Source organism: Ostrea edulis, chromosome 5 (assembly GCF_947568905.1).
Source record: "Ostrea edulis chromosome 5, xbOstEdul1.1, whole genome shotgun sequence".
NCBI classification, from domain to species: domain Eukaryota; kingdom Metazoa; phylum Mollusca; class Bivalvia; order Ostreida; family Ostreidae; genus Ostrea; species Ostrea edulis.
Genome location: NC_079168.1, coordinates 49,289,182 through 49,311,708, shown reverse-complemented (window position 1 = coordinate 49,311,708; position 22,527 = coordinate 49,289,182). Strand labels below are relative to the sequence as shown.

The following is a 22,527-nucleotide window of genomic DNA, read 5'->3' as shown; positions in this document are numbered from 1 at the left end:
GCACCCATTGTGCCAGAAAAGACAAAACTGATGTGAAAGCTTTCATAAAGAGTGCTGGTTCAATTTTTTTCTTAAAATAATGGCCCCCGGGGGTAGGATGAGGCGACAATAGGGGATTGTTGTTTTGAATTGGGGATATGTAGAAAAAAATCATTTAAAATCTTCTCAAAAACAACAGAGTCTTGATAAGCCATCCAAGTGTCCTCAGGCAGTACAGATTCAAGTTTGTGTGGGGGTAGGGTGGGGCCAGAATAAGGGAACAGTTTTGTTTAAGAATATATAGGGAAAAAACTTTAAAAATAAGCTCAACTGAAATATAAGCCCAAGAGAGCTTTTATGATCACCTGTTGTGTGTTATCTGTCTGTTCATCCATCTTTCTCTAAACATTGCACATATTTTTATTTCTTCCCCAGTACTACTGGGCCAATTTCAACCATACTTGTCATAAAGCGTCCTTGAATTTAAAATTGTTCAAATGAAGGAGCACACCCTTTTCAAGAAATCATCAGAAATAATGTAGGTCTTTTTAAAAAAAATCTTCATCTCAAGAACCACTGTACCAGAAAAGACATAACTTGTGTGAAAGCCTCCTTAAAGAATGTAGATTCCAAAAAGTTCAGATCTTTTTTGACAAAATAAAGTAAATTTGAAAATTTGAAAATTCATAATATCATTGCACATATCTTACACCTTCCATCCATATAAAATTTCTCAGGTGTGCTATTCCTTCTTAAAGTAGAAAGAAGTGTAGCACATTAGTTACTAATCCAAGATTTCTCTGACTCTTACTCCTGCTTTTATATGGTGACATGTGCAGGGGATCACAATATAAAAGTGGAGATAAGAGTCAGTAGTATCAGATTAATTGGTTGCAGATAAAAGCAGACATGTACATGTTCAAAAACTGTATGTAAAATTAAAGCTTCTGTTAGTCTGACATGGATGGCATGCCCTATTATGCTTCAATCATTAATGAAATAAAACAGAGTTTCAGTTTTGTTTTTTAATTGGACTAGTAATTTAATGTTATGGAGTAGTGAATTTTGCAAGCTTTAATAGTAGTCCTTGGGCCAGTGAATGTTGAGGGGGAAATTTAAACCACTGGAGTAAGAGGGCTTTGATAAGTCTTGTTACCATTATAAGCAAGCATCTTCAGGTCGTGCAGAGTCAGGTTTGTTGAACTTTTGTGGTGCCTGGAGATAGGATGAGGCAACAATAGAGGATCAAAGTTTTGCATGGGAATATGTAATTAAAAGTCTTTAACTATCTTCAGTCTATGAACAGCTAAGCTATGATTAGTCATGTTAATATGCAGGCATCTTCAGGTAGTGCAGATTCAAATTTGGTTAAAATCAGTACCTCAAGGGTAGGGTGAGGCCACAGTAGGAGTTACATTAAAAGTTTAACATGGAAATATATAGGAATAAAAACTTGAAAAATCTTCTCTTCAAGAATAGCAGGGCCATGATTAGTTATATTAGTATGCAAGCATCATCAGGTAGCTCTGATTCAAGTTTATTCAAATCCTGGCATGGAGGTAGGATCGGGCCCCAATTTAGGTTGTGTAGATTCAAGTTTCTTCAAATCAATGCCCTGGTGGTAGGTTTGGGTCACAATATGGATTCAGAGTTTTACATGAGAATGTATGGGTGAAATTTTGAGGGGGGAAATTTAAAGGACCATGGAGTTAGAGTGGGAATAGTATCAGGGATAAATTTTACATGAAGCATGAATATAGGAGAATATAGGGCATCTCTAGGTTGTGTGGATTTTGGTTAAGTCATGACCCCACTTGGCATAGGTGGGGGTCATGATATGGGTTCAAAATATTTTGTTGGAATAAGGAGGCTAAAAAATCTTCTGATGAAGAATAGCAAGACCAGTTTGACTCGGGTGAGCATTGTGGCCCATGAAACTTTTTATATATATATATACACAATTTATAAATATATTGAAGAGGTGACCTTGAAACAACCTAGACATAAAAATCAAGAACTGTGATACCCACTATCTATGTGTAATAAAAAAGAATATATACATTCTATAAATGTTGCAGACAAAATATTACATCTTAGCGCATACAATGAATATGAGAAGAATCCATTCTTATAGAAATACCCTACAATAAGCTTGTGATAGGCTCATTTTGTATCGTTCTCCGTACTCTTGTCAGAAAATAAATCAACATTCTACAAGATTTAGTAAGTGTGATGTTGTATGATAAGTACAAATATCTGAAATTTTCCTATTTCTCACATTTTGCAACTTTTGTTGGTTGCAAATAGAAATGTACCAGATTTGAAGGGAAAGGGAGGATGCAGTAGCGACAAGAAGATAGAGGAATGAGGGTCATTATGTACGTCTTTCGTAATGATTAACAGCGAGCAAGTCTAGATCTCTGTATTGTACCAGATGACAGGAAAATAAATCAATATGCAGTAATACATTTTGATATGTCTATTAGTATTTACACCAGTTAATATTAAGTTCACAAAAATAGAGGATAGACTGCAATATGTTACTGTAAAATAGTTGTAAGTTACAAGTATAATCAACTATAGTTTGCCCATTTATTCTTAATCCAGGTAGCCATATCAGAATGTGAATGGCCTACAGTGGGTGATTTTTGTATTAATGAGTGTATGGGGTTGATGAGTTCACTGATCAATACATTCCGTCTAATGCTATGCAATCAGTTTGGACTATGGAAATCTATTTGGTTTACAAATGATTAAGTGCAGCTTAATAATTAAATTCGGTAACTTAATGCCATTTTTCATTCTACACCCATCTTTAGACTGGACAGATTATGGTACAGCAATGTCTGTATGTCTGTTTGGAGTTGTCTGTTTCTAATATAATTTCTCTGTCACACGTCAAGCTAATACTTACTACAGTCAAACCTGTATTAAGAGACCTTCCAACGGAGAATGGAAAAAAGGTCACATATGACAGGTGGTCTCTTAATACAGGTTGCCTATTTTCCGCAGTTAATGGATAAAATATCGTAAATAATTTGTACAATGGAGAAAATGACTACATGCATTTGGAATTTATCATTAAGAATATCAAGTACGGTTTTAATAGTTGTAAAATAAAATTAATAATACACTGTAGTTAAAAATCTAGAATATGATGTGCTGTATCATAATTTTTATTCATCAAAAATTACATTTAATCTATTTAAGAATGATAAACTTTGCATGCATTTCATATTACACATTCACATGAGATTTAAAAATTATTTATGAACTGCATGTAAATTTTCTAAAACTTATAAACACTTTGTTGTAAAGGGTATTTATGTATAGCCTACTTGTACAGTGTAACTAAAAAATGCAATGCTTGTGGTAAGAAAGCAAATGGTGAAGTGTTGCGTCTCCTTTTGTACAATACATGCTGGAAAAATTTTATTCAATTTGAGAAACATTAAATAAATCACAATATCCATTGTACATACACAGCAAATCTTTTAAGCTTAGAACTAATGCAGGCAATTTTCTTGAACTCGGACGTGTCAAATACTCGGGACAACATGTCGAAGTGAGCCGCTAGTTCCGGTCATTATTCTGGAAACCTCAAGTATCTCATGCAGGAAAAACTGCCAATACTCCGTTTAAAATTTCAGTCCTAAGCACAATATTTACCTGATTTATATCACAATGGGGCAAATTTTTACTCTGTTGAACATAATGGTATAACAAGTGGTAGATTTTCATTTCCGATCTAGCCTACCCGGCCCGGCACTTCTTAAAGTTTGTCGAAATTCACACCTTCAAATACACCGGCCTTGATTTCCTGATCCTTGATTTTGTTAAATAAACATCAACTCGGGTTTTATTAATTAACCACACACGACACTGCATGTTGACAGCTTAGGTATAATAATTCCCAGAAGAGTCGACTCAACCGAAATCGAAAGTAGTAATCACGTTGTAATTGAAAAATGTACAGTCGTTAAATAGAGGTAAAATTTCGTGAAAATACACGAAAAGGTTGTAAAAATCATGGTCGTTGGTCGCGTCAGACAGGTGGTCGTTTAATACAGGTACAATATATAGAGTAACGTCTTGGGGGGAACTTGTTATGGTCACATACGACAGTGAGTCGCTTAATACAGTGGGTCGCTATGGCAGTTTTGACTGTATATAGCTTCTTTGTGGGTCAATTTAGATCATGTTGCAATTTTATTCCATTTTGACCACTTGCAGTAGCAGTTTTGCCCCTTTGTTATACTGAGGGTACATAATTTGTTCAGTTAATTCCTCCCACAATTTTCAAGTGAGGACCATCTTGTTTTACAAAGTGTTTTTATGGATATTGAAAATGTGCATGTGGCAATGATTTTTTTTTTTTTTTTTTTCAATTTTTGAGAAAGTTACAGGTTGTTGAACTTTGTCAGATTTGATATAAAGCATGCACTCCATGGCCAGGATGATAGTATCTAGCAACGGGTAGCTTTACTTGACAACGGGTGATATTATATAAATATTGCATGTAAATGAGGGTAACATTGAAAATTTTCACCCCAAGAAAACCATTGTCAACCGAGGAAATATTTCATAGAAAGTACATGGTTTGTCCTTTAACTGTTTTCACAGTTTTAAAGCTAGGGCCTTTGTAAACAACTTGAAGATGTGCATAGTTGAAGGATTTTGATTCTCAACAATTTTAAAATTCTGTTTAATGTTTAAAATATTTGCAGGTTGTTATGGGGATTGTTTTTAAAACACAGAATTTGTACATCTACCTACTGTCACAGTTTTTAAGCTAGGACCTTTTATTCATACAATGCAAAGAAAGTATGTTACAGCCTGATGATGGCTGATATTACCTTAAGTAAACTTCTACAAATCATGGCTTGATAAAAACAACCTACATAAGCTTTTCACGGGCGTTTTATGTACAGTTTCTGGTACTCTTGTTTCAATTGTTAAGGCTACCTAGCTATATCTTACATCTCTTGTTTCTGCATAATTTCACAAGTGAAATCAGATCTATGAATATTCATTAGGAGTTTCCCAGGTATTGTAGTTCAACAACCTACCTTTTCCACATGTAATTGCTGTTATGTGTGTAACAATATGGTTGAGATGTATTACAGTATATTGCAATACATTATGACCATATCATATGTATTGTGATATGTTATTTCAATGAAAAGTGCAAATTTAATCAAATCTTGTATTGTTAATGACAGCATAAAGTGCAATTGTTCTTCATGTTTGTACTGAATAATAAATAAAATTTTGATGCTTTCTAACTTTTATCGAAAAACCACTTTTAGCCTTTTTGTTAGCTCACATGAGCTGAAAGCTCAAGAGAGTTCTTCCAATTACTCTTTAAACGAGTTTTTATGTAATTTTATTATTCTTTTTAATGAAAATGTGAGATTTTTTGATCATAACATATACTTCTGTCTGTCTGACATCTTTGAGAAGGTGGCAACATACACATTTTCTTTGCATGGTTATTGATTAAATTAAACTATATTAGGCCAATTCAACTTAATTAATAGATTATCATCCAGGGTCAACAAAACGTATGGGGTGGGTGGGGGGATTTTATTTTTTTATTTTTATTTTCTGAGAAAAATATTAAAGACATGATATTTTTTTTCAACAGATGCGCATCATTTAATGCCAGGTGGATATTAATTTATGCTATTTTCACAGACATCATTCCAGGTTAAGCTTTAATTTCAAACAGAAATATACCTAACTTCTTCAAGATTTACGCCTGTAAGAACGTGAGAAATTAAGAAAACCATATAGATCTATTTTCTTCACGTGGCTTTTCACGTTGCTATACCGGAAATGGAAACAAGAAGTGTAAATACCGGAGTTGGACATGAAAATATTCCGAAAATCGCAAGTTTCACAAAATAAAAAAATTCGGGGCGGGCCAATTTTTGAGGGGCAGGTGGGGATGATAATCTATCAATTAAGTTGAATTGGCCTTAAGTGAAAATTAATAGTTTTTCTACTTTGAACCATTAAAAGTGATAAATCACATGAGGGTCCAGCTACCTTAATATAATAAAATTCCTAACATATTTTCCTACTATATTTGTGTCTAACATACCTTCAAGTATTTATTTAAGTCCCATGCAACCTGAAAATTCACAGCTTCAAATGATTGCATTTGTTGATGTAGCCATATTAATATGCAATCATCCCCAGTTCGTGCAGTTTGAAGTTTGTTCAAATCATGGTCCCCAAGGGAGGGGATGGGGGGGGGGGGGGGGGTAGGAGGGGGCTGCAATGGGGGATCAAAGTTTTAAAAGGCAAAATATATGATAAATCTTTTAAAAATCGTCTGAAGAGCATTAGGTTGATGATTACTAGAATTAATATGCAACCATTCCCAGGTAGTGCAGATTCACTTGTGATCCCGGGGAGTATGGTGAATCTGCATTAGGGGATTAAAGTTTTACATAGGAATATTTAGGAAATGTCTTTAAAATTTTTACAGAATGGCCATGAATACTCATATTGATATGCAATCATCCTCAGGTAGTGCAGTTTGAAGTTTGTTCAAATCATAGCCCCCGAGGGCATTTGAAACTTAGATCCCCAGGTAGAGCAGATTGAAATATGTTCTAATCACAACCATCAGGGGTAGGATGGGACCACGATTGGGGATCAAAGTTTTATATGGGAATATATAAGGAAACATCTTCGAAAATTTCATACCAATGGCATGGTTTTTTATCTTGTGACATTGTATCATGGTTATATTGCACAGGTATGATTTTTCTACTTTTCAAAGGAAATCCTCTGATTGGCTCAATTTTCGAAACACTCTGGGTTTGATATAAAGTGACAGAAAATGATATTTTTCCAGGTAGGGTGGGATGTTTTCCTTCCTTTCTGACCAGTTTTTCTCTGATTTCTAAGGAATTCAGTCACAGCTGTGATAATGTGACCCCATGGGGCTACGTTGGGGCCACAATATGGGGTCAAAATTTCTCATGAAGAAAGATTGCAAACAATCTTTCAAAAATCACAATATCTGAGCAACAGCAGGGTCATGTGAGCGATTTGGCCCATGGGCCATTTGTTAAGCATGTAATTGTACCAGAACAATTCTTTCACTATCTTTTATGAATGATGTGGTAAGGAGTTGTATAAACACTTTATTTTTTACAAGCAGTCTAATAAAACCAACACAACAAATAATTTTAATATCAGCAACAAATGGCACCACAAAATATATCAGAAAAAAGATTTAGACCTACACTCTTCGCCTGATACATTGACATGACCTGCATGGATATATTGCTATTGATGTACACAGCAATTCAGCAATCCTACAGAATGTGTGTAGGCAAAGCTGGATTTTGACATTCTGGTGACCCCAGAACCATTCATTTTGACTGATTAAATGTGATTGGCAGAGAACTTTTACTATCCATGTGCATATGATGACCTATTCATACAGACAACACACTGAGCAGATTTTATTTTCATAATTCATCAAATATTTGGTTTCGTCTGCTTGTTATAAGGATTACATGAAAGGTTTTTGGACTTATATATATGTTTAAAAAAATGGGCATAGTTACTGGAATAGATAATGTGGGGCAAGGGGTGGGTGGGGGAGGAGGGTTGGATTACAACCTTGGTTTAGGTTTGTATTTGACTTGCTGTTTTGGTATTTGCACTTGTCGCACTTGGTATTACATGCTAACAGCTGCCAGTCGTGTTGATAAATACCAGAGTAGCCATGAATTATATTCATAGTCTTTTATTTGTAAGGCAAAAACTTTAGAATGAATGAATACTTCAAAACCTGTATTACACAACTGAATATATTTGATGATTTATACCCAAGTTTTAGCATTATTAGTACACACTTGTTTAGGTAATGATGGCATTAGCGAATCATCTTCAACATGTGGAGGCAGAAAAACAAAAATTACGAGCCCAGGTGAGGCGTCTATGTCAAGAAAATGCCTGGCTTCGAGACGAACTAGCCAACACTCAACAGAAACTGCAAGGGAGTGAACAAAGAGTGGCCACTCTAGAAGAGGAACAAAAACACCTGGCTTTTATGAATGAAATGAAGAAATATGATTCAACAGATCCAAATCAACAGTCACAGGTATGTGGCAGTACAATAAACATTGATTTTTGTCATTAATGAGATTTATTAACAGTTCGTTGTCATGAAATAAAATGACATTACTGTTGCTTGTCATTTTCATTGATGTGATACTTTTTACACCTTTAAATAACTTTATTCGTTAGTTCTATTTTTGTTTACATTCGCATGGTTACTTTATAGGGGAAAAATAACTTGCAGTGAAAATATTTGCTATATTCGTGTGTAGATAAATCCGTGAATTTAAGAAATGGGGAGAAAGTTTGATTAAAAATTCATATTTTGTTATATACAAAACCAGGTAACCAGAATGTATAATGCGTAGTCATTCAGTAAAATACACACAGGCTGGTCGTAATCTTAAAAATTCGTTATTCAAAAAGTTTAAATTTATAAATTCTAATCAGCATACAATGATTTGCACTGATCTATAAACACCTATTTATTAAGCCAGCTGTTTGCTTATTCAAAACAAAAATGGCTTTGGTCTTAATTTACCCACGAGTGAGAATACCTACTGCACTGATTTCCTGATCATACTTACTGATGTGTTCCCGTTTTGCGCACATTTGATATTTAGGTTTACAACAATAGGTGTGAATTATGTTTTGATATCAATTATAGCAAAACCGGAACAAACCTGCATTTTAAGATAAACTAAATCACTAAACCTGTATCATGCCATTTTTGCTTGTCTGTTACAAATATTGTGCATATTCTTCCCTATTTTTTTTTTCATGGGTGGGGGGGGGGGGGTTATATTTTTGACATTGGGGACCAAGTCAGACGGTGGAATTAGCATCAGCATATTATTTTATGGACTATAGTATTCATTGGCAATAGCAAACAAACAAACTTCTATGTCATTTGTACATTGCTGCAGATCAGGATGGATTTCTGATGGAGGAGGGTTTTAGATTAATATTTCCATATTTTAGCCACATAAGGACAATGGATACCTCCAAAATCTAATTATAGAATTTAGTAAAACTATTTGTAAATGTTTTAATATTGTTAAAAAGCCATATTCAAAGTTGTCCCATGAAACCACCTTTATTTTTGCATTATACACCAATCTTTACTTTGAAATTTGATGGAAAAACAATACCCCAAAATTGAAATTCCACAAAAACATCTTTTTCTTGGTGTATAACATGTACAGTGGAACCCCGTTATTACGTTCCCCCTTTATTACGTTAGTCCGCATATTACGTTGGAATTTCAAAGCACAAAACCATTTCTTAACAAACCTATATAAAATAGACCTCGTTATTACGTTGTCCTAAAATGCCGGGACTCGGTATTACGTTGTAAAAATTCCGACAAAAACGTAATAAACCCCTAATTATTCAATAGTGATTCTCAAAATAATAAGCCATTCACACCTTGACTGCCTGAGGCAGTCACCACCTAAATTTCCTGGTCTGTTTGGGGATTAGAGACGCTTGACTGATCACGCTTCGATAGATCTAGCGACATCAATACAGGTGAATACCCCGTATAGAAGCCAGTGATAAACAATTAAATAATGTTTATTTAGAAATTGTACTCTATGAAATTTACTTCATTTTTCATATTTTGATAATCAAAGAAATAATTTCTCAACCGCCTGCATGTTCAGCTCAGCATAGTGTGATTACCTTCGATATTAAAACTCTATTCACGGAAAGCTTTGGTACCAAACAAGAAAGACAAGATTTATCGTAGCAATGTTACAACCGCTTGGGTAACTGCTTGGACATAGGTGATTAAAGGTGTTCAATTAAAAAAATTGTTCGTTGTTTCGACATGCAGCTTGGGTGTTCGTAAATCTCGTCCATACATACACCAATCTATCGGCCGATTCGTGCACAGCATTTACCTCGGTGAATATTTAAAATCCCTTGATGCGCACGTGATTTTAGTGCCATCATTTAGCGTTATAAATGAAATCTTCGTGCATCATTATATTTTTTTTTTTATGTGGATTGCGCTTAAATTGTTCTCCGTGTTTATCGTTGGTGAGAAGTGTGTAAGTGTTGGGTATCGTGTGCGTTTTGTGTCTATAGTTTTGTTGTTTTTTGGGCGGGATTTTTTTTATTGTGTTGTGTATTGTGTAATTAGAGAACTTAATAAAAACGATGTTTTGTTATTTTTTAAATACGAATGTTGAATACGAACCGGAACGAGTTATTGAGAGAAATTTACATGAACGCATTGTTTTAAAGTTGAACAAAATGGCGGTCCAAACGAATGCAGAAAAAGCAACGTTTATCAAAACATCCTTATGTATCCTACACCGAAATAAAGAAAAGGGATAAGAACATGAAGAATTACGGACATTAAAGATAAGATGTAAATAAAACAAAGTATCATAGTAACAAAGAAACAGTAAAGATATATTCACACACCCCTTCACGGAGTACCAACGGACGATATACAATTTCCAAATGATATTTTTAACGGATTTAACTGGGAACGTTTATTACGTTGCCCCCGGTATTACGTTATTTTATCGTGACAAAATGGAAAACGTAATAACGGGGTTCCACTGTATTAATGACCGATTTACATTGTTGTTTGTTCAAATAAAAGAAAATCCCACTAAACACATCAAATTTCATCCTATTTCATTTTACACATTCAAAATCTTGGGTGTCCTATGACCGTAAGCATGATTTCAAATGAGGAACCAAATCAACTCTTCTTCTTTTAATACATCTGCGAATTTATTAAATCATGATCGTGTCAAAAAGAGAAAAATGGGGGAAATTACAACCCATGAAATTATATTCAGTACCTTATCACGAAAATAAGGTTCTCATGAATGATTTTGTATGTACATACATATATGTTATTCTGAACATTTTCTCCATGCTGAGAGGAAGATATGCTTGTTATTTCTCAAGATCAAAGGTCAAGGTCATACTTTCATTCACAAATCAAGCAACATAAGATTTTAAGATCCTGAAGTTAAACTTTCAAGTTAGGATTAGTTTAGGATTAAAAGAGAGGATTTGTGATTTTTGAAAATTTAAAAATCTGTTTAAACTTATAGACCTCAGAAGGAGAGAAAGAAACCGACCAGTCCACACAGTCATTAGACCTCGGCTTTCCAGATGACGATGATGAACCTCCACAGCAAGAAGGTAAGATTTGTAGCCACCAAGTTCCCAGAGTAATTACATGGTTTGTCAATTTAATGTAAAATTATATAAGTTGATTTTACTACTGTTAACATATTATTACCACAAAGTTCGCAGAGTAGTTACATTGTATGTCAATTCAATGTAACATTATTAAAGTTGATTTTACCTATTAACACACTATTTTAAACATTATTAATATCGATAGCATTGATGAACTTTTGTGTAGCTATGAAAATCTCTCGTGAGTCTGATCTTAACAAGATTGTTGAGAGGTATCGAGTAGCCAATGACCCAGATCTATATGTAGAAGGTGGAGGTGAGAAAAATCATTCTATATCCTTATACCCCCATGCCAAGGTCATACCAACACAACACAGCTTTTTACACCATACTGAAATAAACAAATCTAGGTGTAAATATTAGATCAGAGTTTTAAAATGACAACTAAGATTTAGCATTCTGTGAAATTTATGGGTTGACCACACCAGTTACCATACTTCTCTTTATACTTCACTCACCTTTATTTTACAACCTAATTATTCAATGAGTCAGTGGTAAGTATTCACATGCTGTACATTCAGACCACATTTGTAATATCCTTTCACCACCCAGTACCACAGTCTATATGAAGTTCTTATAGGTACCCAATCCGCACTTTATAAAATAAAAAAAAGCACTGCTTTTGTGGGTTTTTTTTAAAGGACACTCGAGTCACTCAGGTGACCTATTGCCGATGGTCTCCTTTTGTTGTCGTGCATTGTGTCGTCCGTTAACAATTTTACATTTTTAACTTCTTGAAAATTACAAGGCCATTTGTTACCATTTTTGATGGGAAGCATCTCTAGGATAACAGGAATATGAATTGTGAAATTTATTACCTTACCACCCCAAGGGCCTCATGGATGGGGCCAAATATGCTTTAAAAAGGAATTATTTTTAAAAATCTTCCTCTCTACTCCAACACATATGGGGGGGGGGGGGGATAAATGCATGGATATGATGTACATGAAGCTCTCTACTAAAATTGTGAAATTCATGGACCCTAGGTCAGGGATTCAGGTCCTAGGGCAGGGCCAATATGACCATATAGTGAACATTATTAAATCTTAGAAAATCTTCTTCTCTACTCCCATATATATTTAAGAAAAACTAGATGCATGGTTATGATGATGTCCATGAAGCCCTCTATCAACATTGTGAAATTCATTACCCCTGGGTTAGGGGTTCAGGTCCTAGGGCAAGGCAAAAATGACCAGATAGTGAAAATGCATAAGGTCTAAGAAAATCTTCTTTATTCCCATATATATTTGAGAAAAACTGAATGCATGATTGTGATGTCCATGAAGCTCTACCCGAATTGTGAAATTCATGGCTCCTGGAGTTCAGGCCCTTGGGCATGGCCAATATGGTCATATAATTAAAATGTATTAAATGTTAAAAAATGTTTTTATCTACATCCATATATATTCGAGAAAAACTAAATGCATGATTATGATGTCCATGAAGCTCTCTACCTAAATTGTGAAATTCCTGGGTCAGGGGTTCAGGCCCTAGGGTGGGGCCAATAAAGCCATATAGTGAAAATGTTATTAAATCTTAGAAAACTAATTCTCTACTCCCATATATAGTTGAGAAAAATTAACTGCATGATTATGATGTTCATAAAGCTCTCTACTAAATTATGAAATTCCTGGCTCAAGGGTTTAGGCCCTTGGGCAGGGCCAATGTGGCCACATAATTAAAAATGTTCTCAAAAATAATTGTTCTTCTCTACCTTCACAGTTATGGGAGATAAACTAAATGCATAGTTATGATATCCTGATGATTCTCTGTATGGACTTTGATACTTAGCTGATCGTTAAGGCCTGTGGGCCTTTTGCATGGACAGGAAGTTGGGAAAGGGGATTTTCAGGACAAATTTTGATAAAAACAAATTCCAAAAGTGATGCATATGTTGTTATCTTATTTTCAGTTCTCTCACCTTCACAACCCAGTGCCATGGCTCAGGCTGCTAGTGGAGGGTATGAGATTCCTGCACGGCTACGCACACTTCATAACCTAGTCATACAATACGCCTCTCAGGGCAGATACGAAGTGGCAGTACCATTGTGTAAACAGGCCTTAGAGGATTTAGAAAAGACTAGTGGCCATGACCATCCGGATGTAGCCACTATGCTAAACATTCTAGCCCTTGTATACAGGTAAGTCATAATGATCTTCTGCCTCATTAATGCCAAACTTTTATCCATATGGACATGCGTCTTTGTTGCATTTGATTACATATACACGTAAATCATTTTAATACATGTTCATTATAACGTAGTAGAAAAAACATATCTGGCATGATCTGGAAAATGCACAACTTGAAAATATGTACATGTATATCAGTTACAGAATTATTCTACATTAGTTTAAACCTACATTAGGATAATGGATTATATTTAGCATGTTTATATTTGATATTAAATCAATTGATGATTGCATAACCTTTTCTTTTAAAAAAACAAAACTATATGCAATGATTGATGAATTGCAAGGTTTGTATGTAAATATTTTATGTGAAAAGAAATGGATTCAAAGTAAATTAACCCAGTTTGTTTTTTGGTTTTTTATCAGCTCACCTGAGCTATAAGCTGAGTTTAGCTTTTCTGATCATGCATTGTGTGTGATCTGTCTGTCCATCCATCTGTAAACTTTACATATTTTTGGCTTCTTCTCTAGAACTTCTGGGCTTATTATCAACCAAACTTGGCACAAATCATCTTTGGATTAAGAGTATTCAAAATTGCTCAAATGAAGGGCCATGACCCCTTCCAAAGGAAGATGACCAAGAAAAATTTATATCAAAGCTTCCTGACAGATGTAGATTCTTCAAATCATGGCTCATAGGGATAGGATGGAGCCACTATAGGATGTCAAAATTTCACATGGGAATATATAAGAAATATATATACATTTGTATATATAAAAATTAATCATCTCAAGAACAGCAAGCTATGATTAATTGATGTAAGCATCCTCAAGTAGGACAGATTCTGGTTTCTTTCAATCAAGGCCCTGGGGGTAGGATGAGGCCTCAATAGGGTATCAAAGTTTTATATAGTATCATATGAGGGAAATTTTAAAAATCTTCTCAAGAACCACTGACCATGCATATTGCATACCCAATGTTGTATGGATTTAAGTTTGGTTTCATGACCTAGTGAGACTAGGATGGGATCATAATATGGGGTCAAAATTTTTCATAAAATGAAAGAGGGGGGAAATCTTTTGAAAACTCTTATGAAGAACACCAGGGCCAAGGTTATGCAGGTGAGTGTTGTGGCCCATGGGCTTCTTGTGCCAAGAAAATTATGTAAATGTTCAGCATATACTTCTTTTGTAGAGATCAAGGCAAATATAAAGAGGCTGGTAATCTACTGCAAGATGCTTTAAAAATTAGAGAAAAAACTCTGGGTTCTGATCATCCAGCAGTGAGTGTCTGACCAAGTGTAGCTGTTGTTACACATGATAGAATAAATTCCCTCTCAAACAAGAGTCATTATCAATTTACCAAAAAATCTAAATTTTAGAAAATCGATAACCTAATTGTCATTTTGTTTCATTACTTATGTTCTGTGAATATAATGATCCTAACAGTTGACAGGGAATTGAACTTCTGTTATTTGTGACACCAGTTCTGCTTGACAATGTGAGGAAACTCCCTAAAGTAAGATTTTGGGTAGTTTTCTTCACATGGTAGTTTCAGATTTATTTTGTGTAGGATTTAATGAAAAGTAATGCCATTTCAGAGATCAAGGCAAATATAAGGAGGCGGCCAATTTACTGAATGATGCCCTTGGCATCAGAGAGAAAACACTTGGCCTTGATCACCCGGCTGTGAGTTCAATTATGCATGAAATTCGTTCATAATTGGTGTTGTGTTATTCAGTCAGATATATCTTTATTTGGAGTTTGGTCTTCTAATAGTTGAAGTTTGCATGGCATAGATCTATTTGTATTATTTTGTTAACAATGAATTTTTATCTTTGATTGTGACCTTAACAATGTTTTATGAGTAATTTTATTGATGTTACGAATTATAGGTGTCAGTTCATACCATATATACTCGCATAGAAGTTGATTTGCGTTTAAATCAGGGACCCCTTTATCATCGAATTTATTTATGAATTTACTTTGACCCCAGTCTATGCGAAAGACGTCGGACCTGACCGATGTGCAGTGCCTCAGGTCCGATGCATCATTTTTTACACCGGACCGGAATGTCCGATGTCTCAGTGTCCGGTTTTGAGCTTACTATTTTGATGCGGAGTCATTTAAATGTTTGTTATAAGTAAAAAAAATAGCACACGAATCCAAATACGTAAATGAATGTGATTAAAACCGCATGGACTGTCTAAAGTATTATATGGGAGGGATCCCTGGTATAGTATTACTAGTATGATAAACAAGATTCCCTTGGTTTTGCATTTTCACATGTTTCACTTTTTTACATTAGGTTTTTCGGTCTGACAAAATTTGGTTCGGTCCGGTGTGTTCATTGATTACACAGGACCGAATGTCCTGTGTGGTCCAAAAAACTTTCGCATAGACTGTGACCCTCTCATTTTTTATCAGAATTTCCATCAAGTTTAATGTATTTTTGTTCCATTATTTATATTGTTATTTTTATTTATTTATTTATTTTTTTGTTGTTGTGTCTTCGGTCTGGCGATTAGACCTATAATGTTTACCTCATAAAATTGGATATCTGATCAGAATAGAAATTTAGTTACGAGATGCTCACTGTCCTAGCTATATAATATTAGGGATGCTCATTGCCCAAGCCATCCCTCCAGAAAAGCATGGTCAATAATGGGATAATCAATTAATTACTGTAGCTTAATTATGATACATAATGGGAATTCATCTCCATGAGGTCGCCCCTTTAATCGTTTAAAAATGAAGTACCATACTGCAGTCTGTGTTTGTTTAATCACATGTGCCCAATTTAAAATAATTATTACAGGTAAATGAAAGAAAGAAAAAACGTATCCAACGCTGCCAATTTTCAAATGGAGTGAATATCTAGTACACTAGTGCCATACAATGATTATCGAAACATAGAATGCCAATGTACTGTAATCAGTCTCATTCTTACAGAAATGTTCGCATAAAAAATGCAGTATATTGACTATAATCAACATGTAAAAACAATGAAATATATTTTCACTACTGACATTGTAGTGGACTGTGGTACGTACTAGGGATTGTTAGTTTGCTATTTATACAATCACTCGTGGTGATTTGTTACTGATTAAATCGTTATTACTTTAGCATTAGAAACACTATCGAATGTCGCAATTCATAAGTTGTGCTGCAAGAAAAAAAATTCCAGTTGTAGTATGCATGTATAAGTCGGACAGATTCAGAGTCAAAATTTTGCTCCCCAAAACCGACTTATATCATGTGAGTATTAATGACACAAGATACAGTCTTTCTATATTAATTTTGAAACTCTAATGTTGGTGTTTTACTTTTTTAAGCTGGATGATATATATCAAGATTTTGATTGTGTGGGGAAATTTTCAATAACGTGGCTTGAAACTGTTGAGACTTTTCTATTGTATACAGTGTAACATTCGCCTGTTTTATTCTCGCGCTCGTCAGTGAGCAAATTTTTAGACTGGGTGAAACAATTTTCTCTTATCTCTTTTAAAACAAATATATCTAGGTGAATTTAAAATAGGATGAAACATCTGTAAGTGTAGAAGGTTGAAAATAATGCAGGACAAAATTAATCTTGTATACCAATGTTTAAAAGGAAGCATAGTGTTAACAGTAGATAAACTTCAATCAATACATTGTGCTTAAATTTTCAATGTACAAACACTTTTCCCTCAAGAAAAAAATGACAAACAGAATAGGAATTCAATAATTATATGTTCACAAAGAGTGAAATGAATAGCTCTGAATGTAGTTTTTTTTTAAGTCAAGTGCATGTATTTGATTAAGGTTGACTGTTTTAGACATGGATGCCATGTTGTTAACAATAGCCAAAGGCTCCTAATTTGCATCATAGTGTATGGTGGCTTTCAGAAGACAGCCTAGTGTTTAAGTTGATTTGAAAGATTACAGCATGAGTTTTCAGTTTGTTTTTGATATTGTTAATTTGAAGTTTTTGAAAATGTGGTAACAGTATTATGCATGTATATTGCATTACTATTAGGACCCATGTGGTGAGGTAAAATGGAATGTGGATTATGAAATAAAAGAATCCTTTAATATCAGTAAGTGCTGAAAGTGTTTCGGTAGGATATATTGGGGGGGGGGGGGTGCCCCCTTTGAAAAACAGGGTGCATATTGTTTTGCACATGTCAGTTGGTCATGTTCTGCTCAATATCTATAAAACCTTTGCTCGACAGTTACCAAATTTGGTAAAGTGGTTGCCCCTAGAGAGTAGATGACCCCTATAAAGTATTATTTTAAAAAGTGTTGAAAAGCAAAATTTTAAAAAAATGTAAAAAAAAAAAATGTAAAAGTTTTGCATGAGGTGGATTTGAGCCATGACAAAAATGATCCTCGATATACAGTGAGACTCGGTGTCTCAGCTTACTGAGCTACACTAACTTCAAGAACTGAGGGTGTAGATATGAATCAATTTGTCAAAATACAGGCTACCTAATTTTTTTGTACCGTTTTTTGTGAATTTCAATCCCATGGCAGAGGTGCCCTGAAAATAAATCTTAATGTAAATTGTTTTAAAGATTGTAACCTATCAAAATATTATTTGAATTAGGAACGGGCCCGCCCTGAAGGATCGGTGCTGAAAGAGGGAAAACACTATAGGTCAATTTTGAAGGCTGATTTCAACATCGCAGATGATAAATTTTAGGTTCAAATTGTAAATCTTAAAATACATATGGCAACACACACACACACACACACACACCATGAAAGCCATAACAATTATTTCAAGCCCTGTTCTATTTGGGGGGGAGGGGGGTGTCACCTGAGTGAATCAGGTGACCTATTGCTATTGGTTGCCGTTCATCATGCATTAACCATCTAACATTTTAAACTTCCATTCCAATTCTTTTCATATTGGTATGAAGCATCTTTGGGACAAAGGGGACATAAAATGTAAATTTCAGGATTCCTGCAACTCTGGGGCCTTAGGGGTGGGGCAAAAACTGCCAAAAATATACCAATTCTCAAACATCTTCATCTATACAGTGGCTTATCTGTAAGAAAAAAATCAAATGCATAGTCATGTAGAGCAGAAGGCGTCTGTAGAATTACAAATTTCAATATCTCCAGGGACGGGGGTAGAAGTTCTGATTCCAGAGCGTAGCTAAATCTGGTATAGAGTGTTTACACGTAAAACATTTGAGTAACACCTTTGATGCTCTACATACTAAATTGAAAATGAATGGGTATTAGTTAGCCTCTTACCAAAATTATGAATTTATATTCCCAGGGGTAGGGTTTTTGTTACCAGGATGGGACCAAAATGATCATAGTGATGAAATGTGCATGAACATTTTTAACTTCTTGATTACTACCCTTCCAATTCTTTTCAAATTTGGTATGAAGCATCTTTGAGACAAGAGGGACATGAATTGTATATATCAGGACTCCTGCACCCCAAAAGGCAAAAATTGGCAGAAAAGGGCCAATTTTCAAAAGTCTTCTTCTCTGCAATCGCAGTAAGAAAAACTAGATACATAGTCGAGTAAAACAGGAAAGCCTCTACTAAAATTGTAAATTTCATGATCCCTTAGATAAAAGTTCTGACTCTAGGACAGGGCCAAACTTGGTATATATTTTATGTAAAAAAAAAACCAACCAAAAAACATTTAAATACCATCTATTGATACTAAATTGAAACTGAATAGATATTTAGAAGGAGCAGGTAGCCTTTTACTAAAATTGTTTATAAAAATCAGAAAAGGGATATACTGAAATTGAATTTCGCAACTCCCAGAGTTCTCACTCTAGGGCGTGTCCAAAATAGTCATATAGTGTTAATATAACACATATCTTGTTCTTTTCTGCTGCTGAATGTTAGAATTTAGCTTAGATATGCAGAACAGGACAATTATTATAGATTTCATAGCCCTTGGGGCTAGTGATACTTTTAACTAATACTCGGGTGACTGATAAGGCCTGTGGGCCTCTTGTTTGGTTTGATTTTTATTGGAGGAAGGGGGCTAAGTGGAAATAAGCCATATATCTTGTATTTCATTGTTTAATTGATATTCATAACAATATTGAATTTTGCATAAATTTAGTATTCAAGAAACTTCATTATGTATTACTCAGATGTATATGCAGTGAAAGAGCAATATATCAACAAAAGCATAATTGGTTTATCAGGACTACTGGATTGACATGCGTTAACACTTAACTGTTGCTTTCAGTTGTTATGTGTACATTGATTGCTTCATGATTTGACTCTGTTGTAGGTGGCAGCCACACTGAATAATTTAGCTGTTCTATATGGCAAGAGAGGCAAATATAAAGAAGCAGAACCTCTCTGTAAAAGAGCATTAGAAATTAGAGAAAAGGTTTGTTCTATGTAAAAGAGCATTAGAAATTAGAGAAAAGGTTTGTTCTTTGTAAAAGAGCATTAGAAATTAGAGAAAAGGTTTGTTCTTTGTAAAAGAGCATTAGAAATTAGAGAAAAGGTTTGTTCTTTGGGGTGTATTGAATTTCAGCATTTTTTCAACATTACAATTTTTTACTTTTCCACAAAGCGATTTATTTGGTTAATGAAACATTTATATTTTGTCTCATACTATGGATTACATTATATTCTGAGATTTGACCAAAGAAGGAAGATTTATGACTTTTGAATTTGGTCAAGAACTTTCCACAATTGATCTTGTACTTTTGTTGAGATTTTTATTCAGACTAGCATCATCTCTGACCTGTACATGTGAATGTGGGTAGTAAAGGTGAATATGTTTATAATTATAAAATTGCTGAGATAGAAAGACAAAATATGAACACTTCAAATCTTCTTTCAGGTTTTAGGAAAAGATCATCCAGATGTTGCGAAGCAATTAAATAATTTAGCCTTACTATGTCAAAATCAAGGAAAATATGAAGAGGTAAGATAGGTTGAAAATTCTATACATTTAATATGCAATCTAAAAATAAATTTGAAATCTAGCTGTATGTTAATATTTTTAGTTGTATATGCTTGTATGATATTTATTATTGGTCAAGAAAACAGATGCATAAAAATTTCTGCTAAAGATTTGAATATACATTTTATAATTACAATAATTCTCATGAGTTTGTACTGAAGTATTTTGAAATGCTGTCCAGGTTGAGCAATATTATCAGCGAGCTCTAGAAATATATGAAACCAAATTGGGACCAGATGACCCTAATGTTGCTAAAACTAAAAACAACTTGGTAAGACTGGTCCACGGAAATCTCTGGGGGTGTTTGTTTTACTTTGGTTTGTGTCTGTGGTTCACTCTGATACAGAAGAATGGAATCATGAGAATTTTTACAGTTTGGTATTTGCATGCCATTTTAGTTTACCTTTTAGTGCGTATTTTTCCATCAATCTTCTTACAAGAAGTTTGTTTTCCCCGACTCTTGGCTTTTAGCTAATGATTCTCATGATTTATTCACAATCAATTACTAATTAAATGAAATGTTGAAGAATTTATTAACATTTTATGACAATTTCATAAAGAAAAAAAATCCCTTCATTAAAGTTTTGATTAAAGTCTCAAGAAGGAGGAACCACAGATGGGAACCAATGATTTATATATTTTTTATCATGATCAAAAATTTTATTTCTGCATGCCTTATTTTGATTTGGTGTTGTGACCCATTGCTTTTGCAGGTGGAACATTATTATAAAAGAGCTTTAGATATATACCTCAAACGATTAGGTACAGATGACCCTAATGTATCCAAAACAAAAAATAACCTGGTAAGAATTTGTCACATTTCGGAGCAACTGAGTAAGAAGTAGCAAGACAATGTGTGTATGTCTCAAAATGTAACTGACAATGCAATTTGGTTAGTGAATATCTTATTTAAAAGATGTTTGGTTCCAAGTAAACAACTTGTATGCAGTTTTAAAAGCTTTCTTTCCATTGCAATATCCTCTTCATTAACTTCAAATTGCTTTGATAAATGTGTGTGCTTTTATTAACAATCACTCATGACTGTGTGGAAGAATTAGTTTGATTATGCCAATATGTACTGATATGTCGGATCTTAATTTATATATAATTGTAAAGTTTTCTAAAAGACTGCTGTAAAGAGTTTTCCTTTAGTATTAATAGTGGGATGATGCATGACTAAATGACTCTTTCACATGACTAGCTTTTAATGTATATACCCATGCATGTTTTCTTTAAAACATTTCATAAGATAATCAGTGAAATATTTTATTAAATCATGAAATTGTATCTGTAAATAATGCAAATTTGTTGTTATTTAAAGTGGCTATTACTTTCTGTTTATTTTGAAATGTAGTATATCTTTAGTATGATATTTTTTAAGGCATCAGCATATCTCAAACAAGGAAAGTATAAGCAAGCAGAAGCTTTATATAAAGAAGTCTTAACCAGAGCCCATGAAAAGGAATTCGGAAAAGTAGATGGTAAGCCGTCACTAGATATTGAATTGTGCAAGTCCTATACAGTACATTATATTACATAGTATGTGATCAGCCATTACTATAGTACATTATATTAGGTAGTAGGTGATCAGCCATTACTGTAGTACATTATATTAGGTAGTAGGTGATCAGCCATTACTATAGTACATTATATTAGGTAGTAGGTGATCAGCCATTACTATAGTACATTATATTAGGTAGTAGGTGATCAGCCATTACTATAGTACGTTATATTAGGTAGTAGGTGATCAGCCATTACTATAGTACGTTATATTAGGTAGTAGGTGATCAGCCATTATTATAGTACATTATATTAGGTAGTAGGTGATCAGCCATTATTATAGTACATTATATTAGGTAGTAGGTGATCAGCCATTACTATAGTACGTTATATTAGGTAGTAGGTGATCAGCCATTACTATAGTACGTTATATTAGGTAGTAGGTGATCAGCCATTACTATAGTACGTTATATTAGGTAGTAGGTGATCAGCCATTACTATAGTACGTTATATTAGGTAGTAGGTGATCAGCCATTACTATAGTACGTTATATTAGGTAGTAGGTGATCAGCCATTACTATAGTACGTTATATTAGGTAGTATGTGATCAGCCATTACTATAGTACATTATATTAGGTAGTAGGTGATCAGCCATTAC

At 34.1% G+C, this 22,527-nt stretch overlaps 1 protein-coding gene across 25 annotated transcripts in view; it reads left to right on the top strand.

Annotated features, from left to right (window-relative positions):
• Positions 1 to 22,527, top strand: part of LOC125649252 (kinesin light chain-like) — a 48,600-nt gene that overhangs the window by 14,730 nt on the left and 11,343 nt on the right. For 6 of the 25 annotated variants that reach the window (XM_048876618.2, XM_048876619.2, XM_048876614.2 and 3 more), the window contains 9 exons: positions 7,868 to 8,107; positions 11,145 to 11,235; positions 13,208 to 13,436; positions 15,027 to 15,114; positions 19,683 to 19,784; positions 20,247 to 20,330; positions 20,551 to 20,640; positions 21,083 to 21,172; positions 21,751 to 21,850. In XM_048876618.2, coding sequence (XP_048732575.1) covers positions 7,868 to 8,107; positions 11,145 to 11,235; positions 13,208 to 13,436; positions 15,027 to 15,114; positions 19,683 to 19,784; positions 20,247 to 20,330; positions 20,551 to 20,640; positions 21,083 to 21,172; positions 21,751 to 21,850 — 1,114 coding nt within the window. Of the gene's footprint in view, positions 1 to 286; positions 4,050 to 7,867; positions 8,108 to 11,144; positions 11,236 to 13,207; positions 13,437 to 14,620; positions 14,709 to 15,026; positions 15,115 to 19,682; positions 19,785 to 20,246; positions 20,331 to 20,550; positions 20,641 to 21,082; positions 21,173 to 21,750; positions 21,851 to 22,527 lie in introns of those variants that run through there. The other 19 variants (XM_056164706.1, XM_056164704.1, XM_056164702.1 and 16 more) reach the window with 6 other exon arrangements.